Source organism: Bidens hawaiensis, unplaced genomic scaffold (assembly GCF_021521415.1).
Source record: "Bidens hawaiensis isolate Kalapana, Puna unplaced genomic scaffold, B.hawaiensis_p1.1 tig00004833_1, whole genome shotgun sequence".
NCBI classification, from domain to species: Eukaryota; Viridiplantae; Streptophyta; class Magnoliopsida; order Asterales; family Asteraceae; genus Bidens; species Bidens hawaiensis.
In genome coordinates this window covers 2,745-26,719 of record NW_027504964.1, presented here as the reverse complement: position 1 = coordinate 26,719, position 23,975 = coordinate 2,745, and the positions used below count along the sequence as shown (strand labels likewise).

General features: G+C 38.8%; 3 protein-coding genes across 3 annotated transcripts; 1 reads left to right on the top strand and 2 right to left on the bottom strand.

Moving 5' to 3' along the window:
* Positions 1–8,140, top strand: LOC143609578 (uncharacterized). The gene is made up of 5 exons (XM_077084297.1): positions 1–120; positions 6,391–6,547; positions 6,645–6,695; positions 7,836–7,928; positions 8,033–8,140. The coding sequence occupies exons 1-5, from the start codon at positions 50–52 to the stop codon at positions 8,108–8,110; spliced, it is 450 nt and encodes a 149-aa protein (XP_076940412.1). The 5' UTR covers positions 1–49; the 3' UTR covers positions 8,111–8,140.
* Positions 8,141–8,398: 258 nt separating this feature from the next.
* LOC143609576 (uncharacterized) lies at positions 8,399–12,246 on the bottom strand. The gene is made up of 4 exons (XM_077084294.1): positions 11,868–12,246; positions 10,779–11,210; positions 10,439–10,700; positions 8,399–8,613 (listed from the first exon to the last, which is right to left on the bottom strand). The coding sequence occupies exons 1-4, from the start codon at positions 12,072–12,074 to the stop codon at positions 8,477–8,479; spliced, it is 1,038 nt and encodes a 345-aa protein (XP_076940409.1). The 5' UTR covers positions 12,075–12,246; the 3' UTR covers positions 8,399–8,476.
* Positions 12,247–14,938: 2,692 nt separating this feature from the next.
* LOC143609569 (adenylate kinase 4-like) lies at positions 14,939–23,527 on the bottom strand. The gene is made up of 6 exons (XM_077084290.1): positions 23,411–23,527; positions 22,569–22,714; positions 22,377–22,496; positions 22,133–22,300; positions 21,758–21,847; positions 14,939–15,235 (listed from the first exon to the last, which is right to left on the bottom strand). Exons 1-6 carry the CDS (start codon positions 23,520–23,522, stop codon positions 15,134–15,136), a joined length of 738 nt encoding a protein of 245 aa, XP_076940405.1. The 5' UTR covers positions 23,523–23,527; the 3' UTR covers positions 14,939–15,133.
* Between the last annotated feature and the right edge of the window lie 448 nt (positions 23,528–23,975).

The window sequence follows — 23,975 nt, the reverse complement described above, 5'->3', positions numbered from 1 at the left end:
GAGATCGTTGTCAGGAGGATCCACCTCCGGGCATTCATCAAAGGTTCATATGAATTACTCTCTTCTTTCTGCGCTTCTCGCCTTCGCAATCGCCCAGTCCATTAAGGTCTTCACCACTTGGTATATTTTCCTTTCCTTTCCTTTCCCTTCCGATAATATTAATATTAATGTTATTGCCTTTGTTCGTATTAATAATAATAATAATAATTTATTTCTATATGATTTCGGTTTCACGCGATTAGATTGAAGAATGCTTATCATCGTTCTCATGTTAGATCTTTTGAATCTGATAATCGGATCATGGCATTCGTGTACGTGTGTGTTTCTGCATGCATGCATGCATATATGATAATTGTTATGCCATAATTGGTATTAGCCTGGCCGCTCGCCTGCTGCTTGAGATCGGATCAATAAAAACCTCGAAATGAGCCTTAAATAAAGCTTGTTTAGTTATCGAACCTGAGCTCGTATGAGAAGCTCGTTTAGGCTCATCAAGCCTTAACAAGCTTGTCTATTTTTAAGTTTTGTATTTTTTGGACATTTTCTATGTACACGAGCTCTAGCCGAGCTTAGGCTCGTTGTAAGTTTTTCTTAAATATGTAAAAATATTTTTTTTAGAACATCGACTTTCTTGTATTTAGGCTATCGCACTCTTCAAATTTGGGGAGCCCCGATGCCCCACTCTGGCCAGACTATGTTGTCTTAACCAGGCCCACGCTGGCTTCAAAGTTTGGCTTGGGTGTTGCCCCGGGAAACCATACCGCCGACTGTCACTTGACAAGTCGTTGTGCCACCACAAGAGCAGAACTCTCTGGCGTAACACATGGTGGGACGAAAACCCGGGATACATTAATGAATTATAATGTTTTCTAATAAAAGAAAAGTTTAACAAGTAGTGATTACATTAAAACAGAAGGCAAACGGGCAACAAGCTGCCGCGCTACCCCCAATTAATTAATAATAAACAACCCCGAGCTTGAAAAACGACTCACGAGTCGAGATCGAGCTGTAGAAAAAATGCTCAAAACAAGTGAAAATGAGCTAGGCTTGGCTCACTTGCACCACTAATTAATATTGCTATGTTTGAAAGCATATTTGACCTAAGATTAAATTTAGCTTCTGGTTACAACAAGTGTTGGCAATTTCTAATCATAGCCTTGGAGTGCAAGGCAAGTAACTTGGCGAGCAAGGCACAAGTTACGTATGGATCCTAATACATGTTGGTTTAGGATTGTTAGGTTTATTTTAATTAATTTATCTATTGTTTAGGAATCCTAGTTAGACTCAAACTTGTCTAGGTTTAGGTTTGGTCTATATAAACCATGTAGGGTTTTCATTATTGGAATTAAGTTTTGAGTGAGTTTCTTAATACAATAATCGTTTGGGTGTTTGCCAACAATTCGTGTTTCCAATTCAGTTCTTGAATTGGTATCAGAGCAGGTTCAAGAAACTAAGCTACAATCCCGTGATTTGAAGATTGGCGTCCACGACCAAGGGACTTCCAATTAGTTGAAGCTTTAATTAAATCATGAAAAAGTCAAACAATATAGTTTTGTCTTTTGTGGATTTAAATTAAGTTACGAAGGAAGAGGCATATATTGATTCGGAATCTATTACTGATCGAGTCCATGCTCAGGGACTACGACCAGTTGTGATTCAAAGGGCTGGATCAAGGCTCTTCTTCACGAAAATCTGTTTCGATTTTCTACAGTAGACGAAATCCAAGAATGGAGGGTCAAGAGGCCAAAGAAACGAACACGAACCCGAACTCGTTTCAATGTCCGATGCTTACCGCAACAAATTATACTATTTGGGCGATGCGTAGGTAATTTTTAACGTTCATGGTGTTTGGGGTGCAATCGAACCCGGCAATACCGACTCGAAGCAAAACAATATCGCAACCGCGGTCTTGTTTCAATCAATTCCTGAAGATCAAATCTTGCAAATCGGTGATTTGAACACGACTAAGGAGATGTGGGAAGCGATCAAGTCTCAACATCTCGGAGCCGATCGGGTAAAGGAAGCTAGACTTCAAAAATTGATTGAAGAGTTTGATGTTATGAGGATGAAGGATTCGGATACAATCGACAACTACGCCACGAAGATAATGGGAATAAAGTCAAAAGCATCAACGCTTGGAGAACCGTTTGAAGAAAAGAGGCTCGTCAAGAAGTTTCTCACGAGCTTGCCAAGACGATTTATCCACATCGTTGCTTCGCTCGAACAAATTTTAGATCTCAAAACCGTAAGTTTCGAAGATGTTGTGGGACGTTTAAAGGCCTATGAAGAGAGAACGAGAGACGAGGATCAACCCGACAGCCGAGGTAAGTCGATGTTTCATAAATCCGATTCTTATACTAACCGAAATAGCTCTCGTGATCAAGTGAATAGAGGTCGTGGACGAGGAGCTTCCTCATCCAGGGGTGTGGTCGAGGCCGTGATGCTGGGCAAGACCGAAACCGGGAACCAACCAAAACCCGAACTAATCAAAACCGGAGCGATCAAAACGATAGGGGAAAACGAGACCTTTCACATATTAAATGCTATCGGTGTGACACGTTCGGGCACTTCGTTTCCAAGTGCCCGGAGAAGTTCAAACAAGAAGCAAATATGGCGAAAATGAACGAGGACGAACCGAAAGTTGACGGTGCGTTTTTTATGATGAATTGCATTCAAGAGACCGTCCACCTCAACGAAGAAAAAGTGTTGCCGAACAAACTCAAAGCCGATTCGAGTGATAAAGATGTTTGGTACCTCGATAATGGCGCGAGTAACCATATGACCGGGAATCGAGCTTATTTCGCCGAGCTCAAAGATCGTATTACCGGTCGGGTTAAATTCGGGGACGGATCGTGTGTCGTGATAAAAGGAAAAGGATCCATCCTATTCGGGGGAAAAACCGGAGAACAAAAACTTTTGACCGACATCTACTATATCTCGGACTTCCAAAACAATATTATAAGTCTCGGGCAAGCAACCGAGTCTGGGTGTGATGTTCGGATGAGGGCCGACTACTTAACAATGCATGACAAAAATGGGGTGTTAATGAAAGTCACAAGAAACAAAAGTCGGCTCTACAAGATTAAATTAAATGTGGGAAGCCCGGTTTGTCTACAGTAAAAAATAAACGAAGACTCATGGTTATGGCACGCGAGACTCGGTCACCTCAATTTCCAAACATTGAGGACGATGAGTGGAATGGTTACGGGCATCCCTAAAATTCATTAAGAAAATAAATGGTGTGAATCATGCATGGTGGGAAAGCAGACGAGAAAACCGTTCCCGAACAAAACATCTTATCAAGCATCCCGAGTACTCGAGCTCGTCCGTGGAGATTTATGTGGACCGATTACTCCACCGACTTTAACGGGTAATAAGTATGTTTTAGTTTTAATTGATGATTTTTCACGTTTTATGTGGTCGCTTTTGTTGAAAGAAAAAAACGGAGCTTCCGAGATGCTTAAACGATTCAAGGCGTCGGTCGAAAAGGAAACCGGGTGCTTGATTAAAACTTTACGAACCGATAGGGGCGGAGAGTTCACTTCACATGAACTAAATCGGTTCTTTGAAGATGAAGGCGTGGCAAGACATTTAACCGCACCGTACACGCCACAACAAAACGGTGTGGTCGAGAGGCGAAAACGAACTATCATGGAGATGACCCGAAGCATCTTGAAGGCAATGAATGTTCCGAATTATTTATGGGTCGAGGCGGTTCGACACGCGACGTATTTGATCAACCGCTCTCCTACACGAACCTTGGTAGGAAAAACCCCATATGAGATGTTCAAGAAAATGAAACCGAACCTCGAACATCTTCGCGTATTCGGGGTGTTGCTTATGCTAAAATTGAAGCTAACCACTTGAAAAAATTAGATGATCGATCGAGGCGTCTCGTTCACCTCGGAACCGAGCCGGGTAGCAAGGCGTACAGGTTGTATGACCCCCAAAACCGGAAAATTATCGTCAGTCGAGACGTTAATTTTAACGAGAAAGAAGGGTGGAATTGGGATAAAACAGAAGAACCCGATAATAACCAAGAACCGGGTATGTTCATTATGATGTGGGGCAATATCGTTGATACTGGAACTGGGCCGATCATGCTCAACCCAGCCGAATCCGGATCTGAAATTTCTAACAGCAGCAGTAGCGACCAATCAGCAGCAGATAGCGACCATTCTGGGCCAAACAGCAGCAACAACGACGAATCTGTCGCAAACAGCAGCAACAGCGACGCTTCTGACGCAAACAGCAATAGCAGCAGCAATGAATCTGTCGCTAATAGCACAGCAGCAACGAGACTGCCGCTAACAGCAGCAGCCTCGTCACAAACAGCAGTAATGTAGCCGTGAATGATGTTGTGCAAACCCCGGTTAGACGGTCCACTCGCCCTTCGGTCCTACCCGTAAAATATGGTGATTATGAGTTAAATTCCAACGAATTTTTCGAAGAGTTGCTACTGTTAACAAATGATGAACCGAGCAATTTTAACGAAGCGAAATCGAAACCCGAATGGATGAAAGCGATGCGGGCCGAGATCGAGTCAATCGAGAAAAACAAAACGTGGAGTTTAACGGAGTTACCAAAAGGCGTTAAACCAATCGGTTTAAAATGGGTATTCAAAGTGAAACGAAATCCTGACGGGTCGATAAATAAACACAAGGCGCGGCTTGTGGCGAAAGGCTACGTGCAACAACACGGGATTGACTATGACGAAGTGTTTGCCCCGGTAGCATGAATCGAGACGATATGGTTCTTAATTGCTCTTGCAGCCAATGACGGGTGGGAAATCCACTACTTAGACGTGAAGACGACGTTTCTACACGGTGACTTAAAAGAAACCGTTTATGTTTACCAACCGGAGGGGTTCGAGAAACCGAAAGAAGCGCATAAGGTGTACAAGTTATCGAAAGCCTTATACGGTCTAAAGCAAGCCCCGAGAGCTTGGAATGTTAAACTCGATGGGATACTGAGGATGATGAATTTCCATCGGTGTATGAAAGAACAAGCCGTTTATCGGAAAATATCCCCGAATTTCATTTTAATTGTCGCGGTTTATGTTGACGATTTATTTGTAACAGGCTCTTGCTTGAATGTGATAAACGAGTTCAAGAAGAATATGGCATCAAAGTTCGATATGTCCGATTTAGGAAAACTTTCCTATTACCTCGGAATCGAAGTCTCGCAAAGCAAAGATAGGATCAAAATTAAACAAGAGTCGTATGCTCGGAAAATTTTAAAAGAAGCGGCTATGGAAAATTGTAACCCAGCTTATGTACCATGGATCCCAATTTGAAGCTGTCAAAAGCTGAAGACGAGACAGATGTTGAAGCCACCGGATACCGAAAGATAGTCGGATGCCTTCGGTATTTGCTACAAACCCGACCCGATCTCACTTATTCTATTGGGGTTGTTAGTTGGTACATGCAGCAGCCAAAAGAGTCACACGAAAATGCTATAAAGCATATACTTCGATATGTGAAAACGACACTGAGTTATGGTATCAAGTATAACCGAGGAGAAAGAACCGTGTTAACTGGGTTCAGTGACAGTAGTCACAATATTGATGAAGACGATGGAAGGAGCACTACGGGTCATATATTTTATTATGGATCTTCACCGATCTCTTGGTGTTCTCAAAAGCAAGGGACCGTAGCTTTATCCTCGTTTGAAGCAGAGTACATTGCAGCTAGTGCGGCTGCGTCTCAAGCGGTTTGGCTTAGGGAGTTGTTAAGCGAGTTAACCGGGAAACCACCTCAGAAAGTGGTGTTATATATAGATAACACATCCGCTATTGCTCTCGTGAAAAATCCGGTGTTTCATAGTCGGACTAGACACATTAAATCCCGTTACCACTACATTCGGGAATGTGTTGAAGGAGAGGAGGTGGAAGTCGAACACATAAGTGGCAAAATACAACGGGCCGATATTTTGACCAAAGCTCTCGCGCGAATTAAGTTCAAGGAGATGCGGGACCTGCTGAAATTGGAAGACCTACCCTATACGACTCAGAAATTGGGGGGGGGGGGGTGAATGTTGGCAATTTCTAATCATAGCCTTGGAGTGCAAGGCAAGTAACTTGGCGAGCAAGGCACAAGTTACATATGGATCCTAATACTTCCTAATACATGTTGGTTTAGGATTGTTAGGTTTATTTTAATTAATTTACCTATTGTTTAGGAATCCTAGTTAGACTCAATCGTGTCTAGGTTTAGGTTTGGTCTATATAAACCGTGTAGGGTTTTCATAATTAGAATTAAGTTTTGAGTAAGTTTCTTAATACAATAATCGTTTGGGTGTTTGCCAACAATTCGTGTTTCCAATTCAGTTCTTGAACAAGTTCTTTATATTATAACCTCCTAAGAATATTATAACTGTCTAGACATGCAGGTATAAGGAAAAACGATGGGATCTTAAACAACTTCTGGGATCAGGTGGTATGCCATCGTCCCATTCTGCGACGGTGTCTGCTCTTGCTGTTTCTGTTGCTTTTCAAGATGGTATTGATGGGACTACGTTTGCAATCGCACTCATCTTAGCCTGTGTTGTATGATCTCTCTTTCTCTCACATTCTTTTTATATATGCTATTAGAATTTATACGCATGATGTTAAGACTTGTGTTATGAAATGAATCATGCGACAGGTAATGTATGATGCAACTGGCGTACGCTTGCAAGCAGGACGCCAAGCAGAGGTAATGTATTATTATTATTATTATTATTATTAATAAAATGTTTGGTGACGCAACCACGTGATTGGTTCACGTGGTTGGTCGCCTTTTTTATTTGCTTTTAATTTGTTTTATGTTTTTAAATTCGCGTCGGTTCACCATCGTAAAATACTGAATTTCTTTTTCCTGTGAGATATTTTGTTTTGTCTATCGATTCCGGACGACTTCACGTCAGGTCACGACCACAACGCGCGTATATTTTTGGTTTTTGCCACTGTTTTTTTATGTAAGTATGTTAATTTGTTGTATTTTGAGTGTCGACGAATTAACTTATTGCTTTAATTTCGGTGTCGTAACCTGATACTAACCGAACTCGTGTCGGTTCACCACCACAACACATGGTTTGGTATTCTGTATACGATTTATGTCGACAACGTTGATTCCGACTGAATTCGCATTAGTTCACAAACGCAATGCGTGTGTTTTTTTTATCACTTTTTTTGTCCCTCGATTCCAGAATCAACGAATTAGTATCGGTTCGCATCTGCAACGCGCGTGTTTTTTTTGTTCGCTACTCTTTTTATACATTTTTAATATGTTTAATTGTTGTATCTGGGTGTGGACGAGTTTATGGTTCTCTTTATTTTTGGCACTGTAACCCGATACCAACCAAAGTGTCATCGGTTCATAACCGCAACGGGTGTTTTGTTATGTTAATTTGTTGTATTATTGTGTTAACAAAGTTTCTTTTGGGGGGGGGGGGGGGGTATTACTGGTTTAGCAACCAGGCACCGGTCGAATTCACCTCGACTCGCAGCCGCACTGCAGGATTTGATAAGTTGTACGAGTATGACTGTCAATAACAACAACCCGGCGCAATGCGCCAAGAATCTTCCTAGTTATAAATAACTGAAATGTGTTGATTATGATTACAAGAACAATGTTAGTATTATATAGTAGGACTATAGTGTAAATGTTGAATAGTTTAGGGTTATAGTTGTAATATGTTTATATACATAAGCAGGAGTTATGAATGAGAATAGTAGCTAATGATTTGAGAGTTTTATCTGTTCTTCTGTGATTCTTCTTCTTCTCCGTCTTTAGCTCGTTTACACGTTCTGATACGTAACAAACAATAATAGCATTATGCATTAAATTTTTCAGCTTCTGAATCAAATCGTGTATGAACTTCCTCCCGAACATCCATTGGCTGATAGCAGACCGCTGCGTGAGCTTCTCGGTCACACTCCTCCACAGGTCAGATAAAAACATTGCTTTTAAATGCATAAAATAGAACCATTTAAAGTTATCATCTGTTAAATCTGATTACAAAATATGTGTTGTTGGTTTGTATATTGCAGGTTGCTGCTGGTAGTTTGCTGGGATTTGTTACAGCTGTAATCATTCACTTAATCTCACATGCTGGATCTCTTGATTGACCTCTGCAGACTTCTTGTTCTCTAAGATGAACAATATATTTTATTTTTTATATCATATATCCATGATTCTTTACTTCCTTCCATGTACATTCTTGACGAGTCGACGATCGGAAAATAATATTATATTATTTTAAAGCATCAATATAAAGATGGTTTTTGGTCATCAATATATGGTTTAGTAATGTCATCATATTCAGTTTCACTTATTCAGAAAATTGATCCAAGAAAACATAATTATCCTAATAACAACCACTAAGTTAGGGCATGCTAATTACAGATTCGGAATAACAAAATTACACTCCTAACTTGGATTCAAGGCACGAAAGGTAACAATACAGCTATGAACAAGCATCATGGCAATCTCTCTTATGTAAACACTGTTGTTCTGCCCAACACAAACAGAACCAGAGACAGCTCAATGAAGAAGATCGTGTTTATCAGACTTCGATCCACAGTCCAACCGTACAAAGTAATCCCTCCCGGGTTATTCTGCAGATACATCACTGCACAACAAAAGTTCAAAATTGTGTGTGTGTATATATATATATATATAGATAAAGGATAGAATACAATAATCCTTTATCGTACATTACCTACACGAGCTTTTTGAACGTCGATTTCAATTTCACGCGGTGGCATAATTGTAAATAACTTAAATTTACACTCATCTGTTCGTCCCTCTCCCTCAATCTGTCTCCACCACCCCTCACCGACACCAGCACACCTCCTTCACCTTCGCTTGCCGGCGACATCAACACTCTTCGTCACCATCATCGCTGTCGACAACGTTCAAAATTGATTATATCAAAACCTTTTATCAAAATTGATTATATCAAAACGTTGTATTATAGTGATTAATAATAATAGACTATAGGTGGATCAGTGGGATCTCTGCAAAACCCATCATCTGCTTTGAATAAAAATAGTATTATTAGGACAATGCAAATGGTGGGAGCATTGAGACATAATTGCTTGTACGGACAAAGTAAGTTTCCCAATTGCAACCAACTTTAACTTTACTAATGTCATTTGCATATCTATGCAAACAAAACTACCCTCTCATGGATATATAAACTTGTAGTCTTGATTAATACGTTTTATCAAAATGTGATATCAAAACGTTTTGATATCACAATTGATTAATATGTTTTATCAATTGATTATATTACAACTGATTATATCACAATTGATTAATACGTTTTATTAAAACGTTTTTTCAAAATTGATTATATCAAAACGTTTTATAAAAACGTTTTATCAAAAGTGATTAATACGTTTTGTTTTAATACGCTCTGTTTTAATACACAGTTACATCAAAACGTTTCTGTTTTAATACGTTCTGTTTTAATACACAATTATATCATATTTATTTGCTCATATATCAAAACGTTTTAATACGTTCTGGTTTGAAATGAATTTGATTTTTTTTAATACGTTTTGATAAAACGTTCTGTTTTATTTGCTGGTAACGAACATTTTTAGGGTTAGATAATTAACTCAATTAGTTTGATAACGATCTGCAAATTAGTTTAATACTGAGCGACGGTTGAATTATATTGATATGGATGGACGCTCGATGATTCAATTGAAGAATTAGATCATAGAATTAAATTTAAGTTATTTACAATTATGCCACCGCGTGAAATTGAAATCAACGTTCAAAAAGCTCGTGTACCTAATGTACGATAACCAATTATTGTACGTTAACCTACCCCTATATATATGATCAGGATCATGTGAGAATTTTTTGGGAATTGAGAACTATGAGAACCATTTTTGACCACAAAAAAACCCATAAATAAAAAAAAATCATAAAATAAAAATAGACACAAAAATAAAAAAGTAAAAAAAACAAAGTTCTTATTTATCATCCCGGTTTCTAAAAAAAACGTAAAAAAAAATTCTCAGTTTAGCTAAATTATACATATATGTATAATATGTACATATCTGTACACACATGTTTTTTTCCTATATACATATGTATAATTTAAGGTAAATGATAATGTACATATGTGTATATTGCGTAACTAGAGGTTAAATGAAAGTATACATAAGTGTATAGGTATAATACAAATTAAAAAGAAAAAAAATCGGGTTTTTTTTGTTTTAGTTGAAGCCAGAATGAAATATAAGAATTTTGGTTTTTTTTACTTTTTAAATTTTCGTTCTTTTTTGTTTTATAACTTTTTAAATATTTTTTTAGAGGTTTTTTTAGTGGTCCAAATGGTTCTCAAAGTTCTCAATTTGCCAATGGTTCTCTTAGGATCCTTACCCTATATATATATAGTGGTGTTCGTTTTTAGGGTACAGAGTTTGCGATTTGCTTACCAAATGCTTGTCTTCTATGATATGAAGCCAAATGTGTGTTCGTAGGAAGTGGGATATAGTTCATTGCCTCTAAATCACTTTCTGAAGACACATCACTTATGGGTATATTGGGAAACCTCATATGTGAAGTATCATCCGAACCACACGATGCTAACGCATGCCATCTGGTTGCTAATGCCGCAACGCCTTGCGCTCGGTGGGAAATCTTTGCAGCGGCATTTAAACAAAGAATCAACCCCACAACTTGTGAAATAGATGACACCTGGCATACACCAAGAGGTATTCAAAATATGTGATATTGAATAATTAAAATCAGATAGGGTTTAGGGTTTAGACTTACTGCAAAATCACCACCGTTTATGAAAGTTACTTTATTACCAAACTCGGTGATTTGGAACAGCATTGCAAATTGGCTGGATGTGACAACAGCAAACACAAGGAGAAGATAAATTCTGAACCTATGACTAATCTTTGACAGATCATGGCGTAAACGAGCATGCTCTTCTATGAATACCAAAACATCGGCTTCTGCTTCCAACAGTCTCCCGTAATCATCAAAATGAATAATTTGCAAATAACAAACCAAATGGAACACTAGACATGATGATAAGTAGATAAAGTTTACATATGCCCATGAAAAAGTCAAAGCCACGAGAATGCCAAAAGACTTCCACCATGATCCTTGGTGCAGGTACATAACACGAATGAATTCACGCGCAATCTTCAAGAACAGGCACGGTAGAACCCAAAGTACAAACAAATGCATAGACTCCTGTCATAAAGTAAAGATTTTCTTTTCGTTAAATGAAATGTACATCTTAATTTTGACTGTTAAATATCACATAATCACTTTTTAATAAACATTCATTCAAACACCCCTAAATACTAAAATTATCATTTCCATCTTGTCAAATCCCAAGAGATTAAACATTTTCAAGTGCAAAGTATAGATAGTTTCACTACATTTGTCATAACTTTGTGCCCGAAAATCATCATAATATGCAGTGACTTGAGTTTGTTTGACCATTCGAGGAATTAGGGGCGTGCATAAAACCGAAACAAAAACCGACAGTTTGGTTTTATTTTTTTAAAAACCGAACCGAGCTTACATATTTTTTTTAATATTTTATAATAGTTTAATATATAGTTTAACCTAACTATTTTAGTCTAATTGTATAATAATCAATTAATTATTAACAAAAACATCTAGGCCTAATTCATAATTTTTGGCCAACATATATTTTTTGGCCCAAAATTTTCAAACCGTCATCGTCAAATTTAGCGGGTGAGAAAATAACCGAATTAGGGAGCAAATAACTGAATTAACCGACATAACCGAACCTAACAACTAACCAATGCATACCCTGAAAATATTCAAATTTGTGGTAAATATAGCATATATATTTGTTTATATTGGGAAATTACTTACAGATATCTTCTGAATATACTCTTTTGAAAATCTTTCAACATGACCATAATACTGATCAACAAACAAAAACCTTCTAATCCCATATTTCCGCAAACTATGCGAAAGACAAAGCAGAGCAACAGCAGCCAAACAAGCATGAGAAGCAACAATAACCAGCTCAAACCCTTTAATTTGATAGAGTTCACATGTCGAACAGTTGGTGGGCATCAAAATCACAACCACCGGAATCACAACCCCAATAACCCAAAAACTTACCCAAGAAACCCCAAATCTTAGAGCAGAAGATTGGTCAAAACCCAAAGAAATTAAATAAAAATGTAAGCTTTGAAGGGTTTTATCAAGATGGGTTGCTTCTTGTTGTTGAAAATCTTGATTTAGATTTAGGAGAAGAGGGGTTTTGATTTGGGGGTTGGATTCTTGTTGGGTTTGAGGTGTTGACATGATGATGATGATGATGATGATGATGATGATGACGACGGTTGGTGGTGTTGATTGATATTGAAGTTGAAGTCATCTGCAATGAGGTTTTAAAGAGGAGACAGTCCATTGATTCAATTTTTTATTTTGAATCTTGTTCTGCACAGAGGAATATAGACATTTTTGTTTCTAAGTATTCATGTGTCTTCAAAATAAATTCATTTTTAGTTATTCAGATTTTTATCAAACAATTCAATAGTATGCATATTTTTTACTTTCTAAAACTCAAAAGGTTATATTATGAAATTTTGATATAGCCCGTGTAATACACGGGTGGTTAAAAAATTGTAATAAAAAGTTAAATTTAATGATATACATAATAACATACCTTATGTATTCATAAAATATAAATAATGATAAATAAAATTTTATAATTGATAGATATCTAAAAAACTCATTTAATACAACATTTGAAGTTCTGGAAAATTCCCAAAATAAGAACTTAAGAAAACAAATTTCTAGTTTTAGGTACTATTTGCAAAAAATTCAAGAACTTGCCGCGTGTCCTTAAACTAGTCGTGAAGAGTAGTTTGTAGAAACCAATTAGAACTTGCCACGTGTCCTTAAACTAACCGTAACGAGCATGTTCACTAATCATTTACTCGTCACGGCTAATAAGTTTCATGCCTCGTAATCAATGCGCACGAGTAATTCATAAGTCCTTTAATCGCGACAAGTAGATTATAAGGTTAAACTGGTCGCAACGAGTTAACTACTAAAAAGGTTAAATTTAATAATATGCATAATAACATACATTATGGATTCATAAAATATAAACAATGATAAACAAAATTTTATACTTGATAAATATCTAAAATTCCCATTTAATACAATATTTAAAGTTATATTTATAACATTGTTAGTAATTCTATAAATGCTAATAGTATTAGTTGGCATTCTAGTTAGCTACACTAATAGAATGACATGTGAAAGAATAATTTAGTACTATAGATAGATAATGCAATAAATGTGTAGTGATGGTGTGAGGCCAACTTAAGATCCATAGATGATAAAAATTATAAGAAAAATATATAATTATAATATTACATTGTGCTTTGAGACATTTCTAAGCATAATTATATGAGAAAGATAATAGGAAGAAAGAATTTAGTCTTTCATTGATCCAATAAATTATGCAATGAAGTATATGTAGGGGTAAGAAAACTATCCACTCTGTAACTTTAACGATCATTTAAATTTTAACGATCATTTAAATTACATGATAAGAATAAGGTAAAGTTTTATATAATTTTAAAAATCTATGTATGACAAATATAACTTTAGAGAGCATTTTCTTCAAGTTTTGATATCAATTTTTCAAGTATTTTCAGTTTATTAGAGACTTCTTTTCATGTTAACCAATTATGCATGTGCATGCACTCTTCAATAGTTTTGCTACATAATTTGCTCATTTAACACACGACTTTTGTATCATATGCAATAACGTCTTAAAACACTTGCTTCATTTTCAAAATCTATATTGTACAATGCTTGTACACTGGACACAATTCTCTATGCATGTTTATTGATGCATAAGAATTGCATCCAAAGATTTTTTTAACCTTTTATGCATCCACTTGTCTTAGCAAACTTTTTAAGAGTTCCAAATATATTCAACATGTAAAAAATATAATAGATTCAAATCTAAATTTATATACAGCAGTCATAGTGTTCTCTAGAACTTACTTTACATGATTTTGATTATCTAAATCCTTCAAGGACTTTCATGTAAATTTTTATATCAACTGAGACATGACATTCATATAAGACGCATATAAGTTATGTTTTTATATTACCGAACTAATAAATTATTAGAAAGTCATTGCATCCATCATCGAAGAATACGTCACCTCATAATCAATCATAGGTTTTTGCAAAGTTCTTGCGCCACCATTTTTACCTTATATCACTTAAATTGATTTTCATTATTGAGATTACTTAAATGATTTTCATTATTGAGATCACTTTAATCCTTTGCAAAATCCTTGTGCCACCGTTGAGATCTCGTTATTTTCATATACCTAGGTTCTACGGTAACCATTGCATCTAAAGTCTTTGCAAAAGACCTTACTATTACCTCGACTTAATCATCTTCATTACTTGCTCCAATTTTACGAGGAATAAGGGTGGACAGAATGGCTCGGGAACAAGAGATAGGAACTAAAAATTTGTTGATACGGAAGGTGCCGTGGAGAAAATGGAATGGGAACGTGTGAAATATGGTAGTTCTCCCGATTTGGAGAGGTGCGGGAAAGAAACAAAGAAAAGACGAGAAGCGAGAGCAAATAAAAAAAAATGGCAGCGGAGGTAGCAAGACCACCACCCCGCCTAATTCGATACCAAGCTGGGAATCAAGGACCACTCCGTTCACCCTAAAAATAAACATTGAAATAAACCATCACCCAATTCTGTAGGATAACAGGTAAACGGGACGGCAAGGATGATAATGCCTCCTCCACCATCTAGACCATGGCTCGCCCAAATAGGCGGTGGGAGGTTTTACCTTTAACGCCGACCAACATTTTTATGGAGAGATGAAAAGTTATCAGTTGGATCTAAACATGACACTTCATGATATAATATAACCAGAACAGAAAAATTAGACAAAACATGAGAAGGGTTTTATTCTGTTACAGTCTTATGTTTCTGTGGCAACTCACTCGATCCATAGTACATGGAAAATGAAAATTGTAGCAGAGGCTTCAATGTTGAAGCAAGTCCAATGTTGTATCGTTAGATAACATTAAGGTACTCAAAAAGGAAGGAAAACAAAAACAAAACAGCAGACTTCAACTGGACAAAACTTTCTGAACCTCAACAGTCACCTCCTTTGGTGGTTTTTCTGCAGGTAACTTTGCGACCACACCCTTCTTGCTGTAGTACTCAGTAACCTGCAGTTCAGACACATACCTTGCTCGTTGAGAAAAATCAATAATATATACTAGAGAATTATGCAAGCACAAGCGCGTGCACACACACACTTACACTTTTCGAACAGATCAAACGCACACTCAACAGACACAAATTATGCAAGTAAGCCATTTCTTTTTAAAACAATAGTCAATAGTTGTAATAATTGTTAGTTTCAATCGTTACGTTCACAGGTTATGAAACGGGTCAGCTGCAACCCTTGGTAGTTTACTGCTGTTAAAGCTTTTAACCTATGGTAATTTTGTAATAGGTAAGGTAAACAGCTGGTGTATCAAGTTGTTATACTATAGATAAGATGAAATAGTAAGTTAGCATTCCTAGGTAGCAACTTGTGCAAGTTGCAAGAGCAGGTTTCTGCAGTTTTCAAGTAGTATGTTTAACTATAAATAGGTGGTTTAAGTGTCTTTGTAAGATGTGGTGGTTTGATCCTTTCTTTAATACAAAAACAGTTTTGTGCCTTTGATGATCAACAATAATAATAAGTATAACAATAAGCAGGAGCAGGAGAGAGCAGCAGTGGGAGCCCAGGCAGCCAGGCAGGAGCATCAACAAGAATGCTACAGTTGCAGTTGCAATAATATTATTATGTTCAAAGAATAAACCAGATCTACAAAGTTTAAAAATGACCAACAAAACAGTTTACAAGTAAAAACAAAGTAAAGTCATTGCAAAAGAAAAGGTTGAAGGGTTGAACATCACGTCCACAAAAGTTTAAAGTAAAAACATTACAAAAACATAAGTTACAAGGCTAAAACAAGAAATTAATGAAACTTTGAGTTTAAAAAGTTGAGCAATCCTCCTAGTTCAAACTTCAAACACCATATAAAAAATAAATACAATAGTGTTATTATGAATTTGATTTAGGTTATGCTTTTATCTGCAGCTAGCGGAATACAAATTAACTAAAAGAACAAGTGAAAGGGTCAAAAGTAGCCCAAAAGAGTGTTTTTAAGCATGCAACTTCCTAAACTTCTGTATTCAAATTTCAAATTATTACTGCAACAACATAGTTTTATACTTGATTCGTTGTGTGTGTGTGTGTGTGTGCGTGCGTGTGGACAAATAGGTGGTTGTGGGTTAATACAATCCAAATAAAAAATGATTTTTTCCCTTAGCCCTGTAAAGAAATGGTTGTAGTAAAGTAATGTTTATTACTTGAAGGTGTGTCGAATACATAAGCAACTACATCTATATATACACAACTAAACCCTAGCTAACAGCCCATAAAAGGCCCATGGGCTTTAACCAACAATATGGGCTAAAACCCTAACTAAAATACAATTAACACTCCTTCTCAAGTTGGAGCATAGATGTTAATCATGCCCAACTTGTTACAAATAAAATCTATCTGAGCTTTCCGGAGCGGTTTTGTTAGAATGTCTGCTAGCTGGAAATTTGTCTTCACATGAACTGGTTGAATGGAAGGAGGATCAATTTGTGTGCCTACTACCCAATCTCTGATAAGGTGGCAGTCGACCTCAATATGTTTTGTCCTCTCATGAAATACTTGATTCTTGGCTATGTGAATAGCTGACTGATTATCAGAGTATAACCTCATCAAGTCATTAGAAACAACCCCGAGCTCTCTGAGAAGACGACGAACCCATGTCATCTCTGATGTAACATCTGCCATGGCTTTATACTCCGATTCGGCACTCGACCGGGAAACCGTGTGTTGCTTCTTACTCTTCCATGATACAAGGTTTCCTCCAACAAACACACAATATCCGGTGGTAGATCGTCGAGAAATTGGACAACCTGCCCAATCTGCGTCTGAGAACCCTGATATCCAACCATCTCCTTCTTCCGTGAAGGCAGCTACACGACAATGACCCTGATCTGAGTATAATATACCCAAGCCAGGTGAGGTCTTAAGATATCTTAAGACACGAAGGGCAGCATCCCAGTGACCGGTGTATGGTGTAGCCATAAATTGGCTCAGAACACTGACAGTAAAGGAGATATCCGGTCGTGTGACGGTTAAATAATTAAGTTTACCAACCAGCCGTCTGTATCGCTCAGGATCTTTCATTGGATCTCCTTCTTTTGGGAGGAGTTTCTTTGTAGGAAGCATTGGGGTATCAACAGGTTTACAACCCAGTAAGCCACATTCAGTTAACATATCAAGAACATACTTTCGTTGGGAGAGAAGTATTCCTTGTGGAGAGCGGGATACTTCTATGCCAAGGAAATACCTCAATCGACCTAAGTCGCTGACCTGAAACTGAGACTGAAGAAACTGCTTGAGTTCGGAAATCCCGACCTCGTCATCACCTGTGATTATAATATCATCCACATAAACAACTACGATAATCCTCTTCCCTTTCTGATGTCTAAAGAAGACAGAGTGATCGTAGGCACTCCGAGTCATCCCAAACTGTCCCATGACACTAGAGAATCGACCAAACCATGCCCTGGGAGACTGTTTAAGACCATATAGAGAACGACGTAGTCTACAAACTTTCGAGGCCTCCTCCTCAACGACGAACCCTGGGGGCTGCTCCATATATACTTCCTCCTCAAGAACACCATTAAGAAAGGCGTTCTTGACATCAAGCTGGTGGAGCGGCCAATGATTAATGGCAGCAAGAGCGATGCAAATACGGACAGGTGGCATTTTAGCAACCGGAGAGAAAGTTTCATCGTAATCAATGCCATATGCCTGAGAATACCCTTTTGCAACCAACCGAGCCTTTAAGCGGTGTAGGGAGCCATCCGGGTGTAGTTTAACCGTAAACACCCAACGACAACCAACAATATGCTTCCCTTTAGGAAGTGTTTCAAGATCCCATGTATGATTGGACTTTAGAGCCCCAATTTCATCTTCCATAGCCTGTCTCCATCCTGGGTGAGCGAGAGCGCTCGTCACATTTTTGGGAATCGGGTAGGAATCAAGGGTAGTGGTGTACGCATGAGATTCAGGAGATAGGTGGGTGTAGGCAACATAGTCCTGAATTGGGTAACGAGTACATGTCCGGGGTTCCTTGCGAAAGGAAATAGGTATATCGGGAAGTGGGGCACCAGGAGGATCATAAACAGGTGTGTCAGAGGTTGGTGGATCGGGTAAGGATGTAGTAGTGAGAGGTGTGGATTGCTCAGATGTAGGCGGAGTATCGAGGGTATTTCGGGGTCGTGGCCAGGGTGTGATTCAAGAGTCGTTGATGTTTGACCCCTACCTCGCCTAGCATATGTGAAAAGCAGTGGCGGAGATTCTATCGGTGGGTCAGAATCAGAGGAGATTGGATCGGTAGAAGGAACTGACACAGGAATGGTGGGGATGAAGGGAGATGTGGGTATATCGAGGTCAGGAAATGGGTCAGAAACAGGAGTGGAACACTCAGGAAAGTAAGGACAGGGCTCATTAAAAGTGACATCGGCACTAGTAAAGTATCGGTGAAGAGAAGGGCTATAGCACCGATACCCTTTTTGAACCCGTGAGTAACCAACAAAGATACAACGAAGGGCTCGGGGATCAAGTTTGATTGTTTTCGGACGATGGTCATGAACATAGGCAACGCAACCAAAGACTTTAGGTGCGAGAGGAAAAGGAGTACCAGTGGGACATAGTACAGAAAACGGTGTTTTGCCGTGAAGAACGGGTGTGGGCATACGGTTAATCAGATATGCAGCTGTGAGAACGGCATCTCCCCAAAAACGATGAGGGACACGTGATTGGATCATGAGTGTGCGAGCAACATCCAATAGGTGACGATTTTTGCGTTCGGACACACCATTTTGTTGAGATGTATATGCACATGATGATTCATGAATAATACCGTTGTTTTTCAAGTACGAAGAAAAGTCGGTGGAAAAATATTCCTTAGCATTATCAGATCGGAAAGTTTTAATGGTGGTGATAAATTGGTTTTGAACATAAGCATTAAATTCTTGAAATATGGAAAAAATTTCACTACGAGATTTCATTAAATAAATCCAAGTAGTGCGAGAATAGTCATCAATAAAGCTAACAAAATATTCAAAACCCAAAGTAGATTTGGTAGGGCATGGCCCCCATACATCAAAATGCAAAAGTTCAAAACAAAAACTGACTCGATTAGACACTCTAGGGGGATAGGGACGTCTGATATGTTTACCAAGTTGACACGACTCACAATGAAATTAAAAGACGAAAGTGGTAAATCTGGACGCATTTGCCTCATAACCGCTGTAGAGGGATGACCTAACCGACAGTGGTCCTCCCTGACTGAGGCAGTTGCTGTAGAACATGTAGGACCTGACGGGTAGATTAAGCGGTAGAGGCCTCCAGATTCAAAACCTGTGCCAATCAGACGGTTCGTCCCAAGTTCCTGAAAGATACAGTGAGTAGGATAAAATTTAGCAGAGCAATTGTGTTGTTTAGTAAGTTGGCTTACCGAACAAAGGTTATCGGGAAATTTAGGAACATATAGAATAGACGAGAGGTTTAAGTTGGATGAGGTGTTAATGGATCCAACCCCCAGTACAGGACAGGAAGACCCATCAGCCAGTCGAACAGGTTGGTGGGAGATTTTATTAAGGTTGGACAGAATACCCGAGTTCCCAGTCATGTGATGAGTGGCACCCGAATCAATAATCCAAGATGAAGAAGGGCTAGGAAGCGTACCTGAATCGGCCGTATTGGCACATGGGGCAGGAGCAGGAGCAGGAGTCTGAGAGGCTAGAAGCTGCTGGAGACGACAATAGTCTTCTTCGCTAACTGTGTAGGAGGGAGTGGCGGTTGGACCTGAAGTCTCACCAGCGGCAGCCAAACGAGCTTTGGGACGAGGAGGTGGCTGACTTCCAGGAGGGCGGTTCGGGCAGTCCCATTCCGTATGACCTGGTTCCTTGCAAAAGTGACAAACAAGACCACCGCCCCGTCCAATACCTTTTTGTGGGTCATATGAGAACCTCGACCAGTACCCCGACCAGTAGATGTATACATAGCCGATGTATCAGTAGGAGATAGAGTTGCACCAGGACCATACATTTCCCGCAACAGGTGAAAGGTTGATGCAACTGAAGATGTGGCAACGGAGTTGCTCAACAGTAGGGGTCGGGCGCTTGAATACTTGGGCGAGATTCCGGCAATGAAGGTCATGACATCCATCTTGGCGTTTCGCTCCTCCTGAATCTTCAAATCAGTAGTGGGTGGAAACATAGTGCGAAGCTCATCTCGGAGTTTGCAGAATCGTGTGAAATAGTCGGTAAATGTAGAATCACCTTGCTCGGCCCGACCATAGGCTTGAACCACATAATAAGCATGAAAGACAGACTCCTTAGCCGAAAAGGATGAAGAGAGGTGATCCCACATTTCCTTTACGGTGGAAAAGTTTTGAGCAATAGTAAGGATTTGTGTATCCATAGCATTCCATAGGGCCATTAAGATTCCGCTATCATCAATTTTCCATTCTTTGGTAATCGGGTCCGGGGGTGGTTTAGTGAGATGATCGTCTTTGTCCAAACTTTCAAGACCCTTTTGGACAAAGAGACTCCACGAACCCCAATTTTTTGAGTCAAGTTTGACCGGAATGCGAAGAACAGCTGAATAATTAATAATACCTGGAGCAATCTGAGTTTCTGAAGCCTTTTTATCAGCCATTGGATCTGAAAGTTTCTTATTCGAACGAATACACACGCGAACTGAGACAGAAAACTAAAAGGTCCCGAATTGAAAAACTAACAACACAGGGTGGTGCGGAAGCAAAAAATAAGTAACCTGAAAAAAAAGGACGGCGGCCGGAGGGCGGTGCACGCGCCGTTACGCGGCGGCGCGTGGAGGGCAGTGGCGGAGCAGAGGCGGCGCGTGGGGGCGCGTGCGGCGGCGGATTGGCGGCGGAATTTTAGGGTTTGCTGATCGGAGGTTGGTGGTGACAGTGAGAGAGGCGGTGACGGCGGAATATGTCTCGAAAAAAGATTTCGAGATCTGGACAGGAGGTTCGGTTTCGGTTTCAGATCTAGGGCCGGCTGGTTCGGTTCAGATTAAGTGGCGGCTAGGGTTTGGATCGAGAGCCGTAGCTCTGATACCATGTAAAGAAATGGTTGTAGTAAAGTAATGTTTATTACTTGAAGGTGTGTCGAATACATAAGCAACTACATCTATATATACACAACTAAACCCTAGCTAACAGCCCATAAAAGGCCCATGGGCTTTAACCAACAATATGGGCTAAAACCCTAACTAAAATACAATTAACAAGCCCCATCACCAAACCTTTTGGTGAGATGTTTGATGTTTTAAGTTGCAATGGTCTACATATCAACTATCATCACTAGAAATAAACTGATACGTCTTAGCATTAAACTATTCTCAACAAGAATTGTTGTTTTGTCTTCGTTGAAAGATATTTTAGATATGCAACAGCCGTTCAAAAGTTTTAGATATTTAACAATTAATTAAACACTTGACTTAAAAAACTGTAACAAGTCAAACGTTGAAATGTTATCCAAAAAAGCCATATCAGAAACAATATTTTAAGAAAAAGATAATATAAAGAAACACTTACAGGCTCTGTTTGGCGGTGAAAAGCCTCCAACCTTGACTTGAGAACTGCTGCAGTATCATCTTTCCTTTGCATTAAAGGCTCTCCAGTAACCTACCAACAAAAATAACAATTTGTTCTTGCATTGGATTGGGTCTAATCATTAAGTCACAAAATAAAAAAGGTGACAATTTTGACCCGTTTTGAGAAGTTTCGACCATTCGTCAAAAGACAAGAAGAGCTTTGTAGGCCTAAATCAACATCCTTAATGTTTTCAAAAGTTGGCAATCAACAAATGCGTACCTAACTACATAACTACCTATAACTAAGAAACTAATGAAATCCCAAAACCAAGATTATAACTTTCATGAGAGGAGTTAGTGATATAATATAGCTTACATCATCAACACCGGGCACCTTGGGAGGTGCAAACTTTGTGTGGTAGGTCCTACCACTTGAAGCATGGATCCAACGACCCGCAATTCTCTCTTCCAAGATGGAGTCATCAATTGCAAAATCAAGAACTTTGTCAATCTTGGTTCCTTGCTTCGCAAGCATCTCATCAAGCTGCACAAAAACAAATCAAGGGTTTTATTGTCTTATAATACGCATACAATCACAAACTGTAATTTAATCAACAAACCTTCTCTGCTTGAGCAACGGTTCTAGGGAAACCATCAAGAATGAACCCTTTTTGACACGATGGTTTCTTCATTGCTTCATCAATGATCCCAACTACCAAATCATCAGACACTAGTTCTCCCTAATGAAAAGAAAACCGATCAAAATCAAGAACATATGAATCATGAAACAACACTGAGTAAACTCAATGCACCTTCTCCATGGTTTCCTTGGCTTTGATCCCAAGTGGAGTTTTAGCTGCAACAGCTGCTCTTAGCATATCACCTGTTGCCAAGTGACATAGGCAGTATTCATCCTTGATGATGGGCGATTGGGTACCTTTCCCAGACCCCGGTGGACCTACAATTTCATTCAATTGTTAAAGATTTGTAATTCATAACATTTGGATAATTTGAGAGTCATGATACACTTTCAGATCGACTAATTCAGTAGTTCGTCCGAACATTCAATCGAATAAAACTCTGAAGAGACAAGAATTTCGTATGTGTTTGTGAGAATCCGAGAACCAGATAATTCAACCAAACTGACGATATATCGTAAACTACAGATTACGGTTAGAAACTGCCTTTGGCTGTTTCATTTCAAAATCTAAATTAGGCATTAAAATGCGCCATATTTTGACCACAAATTTCACATGTGAAATTCCGAAAATTCAAATTCTAATGAACTTTTAATACAACAATAATAGTCAACCCAGCCAGAGGCTCTACCCCTCGGACGGACGCTTCCCCCTTGGATCCCCTACGCTTCACCCCTAAGATCATAATAAACTCAACAAGCATGCACCCGGTGCACCTCCTGACTAAAATATCTAGCGCAATTTCTCAGAGACATTACATCGAACACATGGAGTGCATTACACAGATTTCGAGTAATTGCCACACAATCTAACATAACCATCAATTTTAATACAAAATTGGCATCTTTGGGACCTCAATCTATGGAAACATCAACAGATCTCAGAAACAAAACCCCTAAAACAAAACCCTTAATTTCATACGAATTGAAAACACATAAAGATTAAGGAGCAAATACCGATAAGGATGAGACGTTTGTCCGGCTTTGAAGAGCATTTGAAACGGCGGAGGAGCTCAGTCATCATGTCTAACGAAGGTACATCTTCCAGAGAGGTGGTGGTGTTGGCCATTTTTGACGGTTAGTGCGGTGAAATGGACGACGGTTGACGGAGGGTTTTATATAAGGGTGTGGGTAGTAGTAAACTAGTAGTAGGCACACCCACTAATTGGATTTAAAATAATAATAATAATAATAACAACAACAACAACAACAACAACAACAATAATAATAATAATTTGTTTCGAACGGAAACGAATCCTTCAAATGGACTGTTGGTTAAATTTATCGCATCGAGATAGCCTCGCTGTTGGCTAAATTCATCGCATCGAAATACACTCGTCTTTCGATCCGGGAAAAACCCTCACCTAAGGCCAATGCCCGTGAACGCTCGCCCGAAGGCACGACAATGTGGTTAGATAAAACCCGTTCAGTTCAAGGATCTAACTAGTAAAAGCCACCTACTCGCCTAGTCTCCCATCATCATCCTGATGCCTCTGAAACTAAATGTTGTGGGCAAGAATCA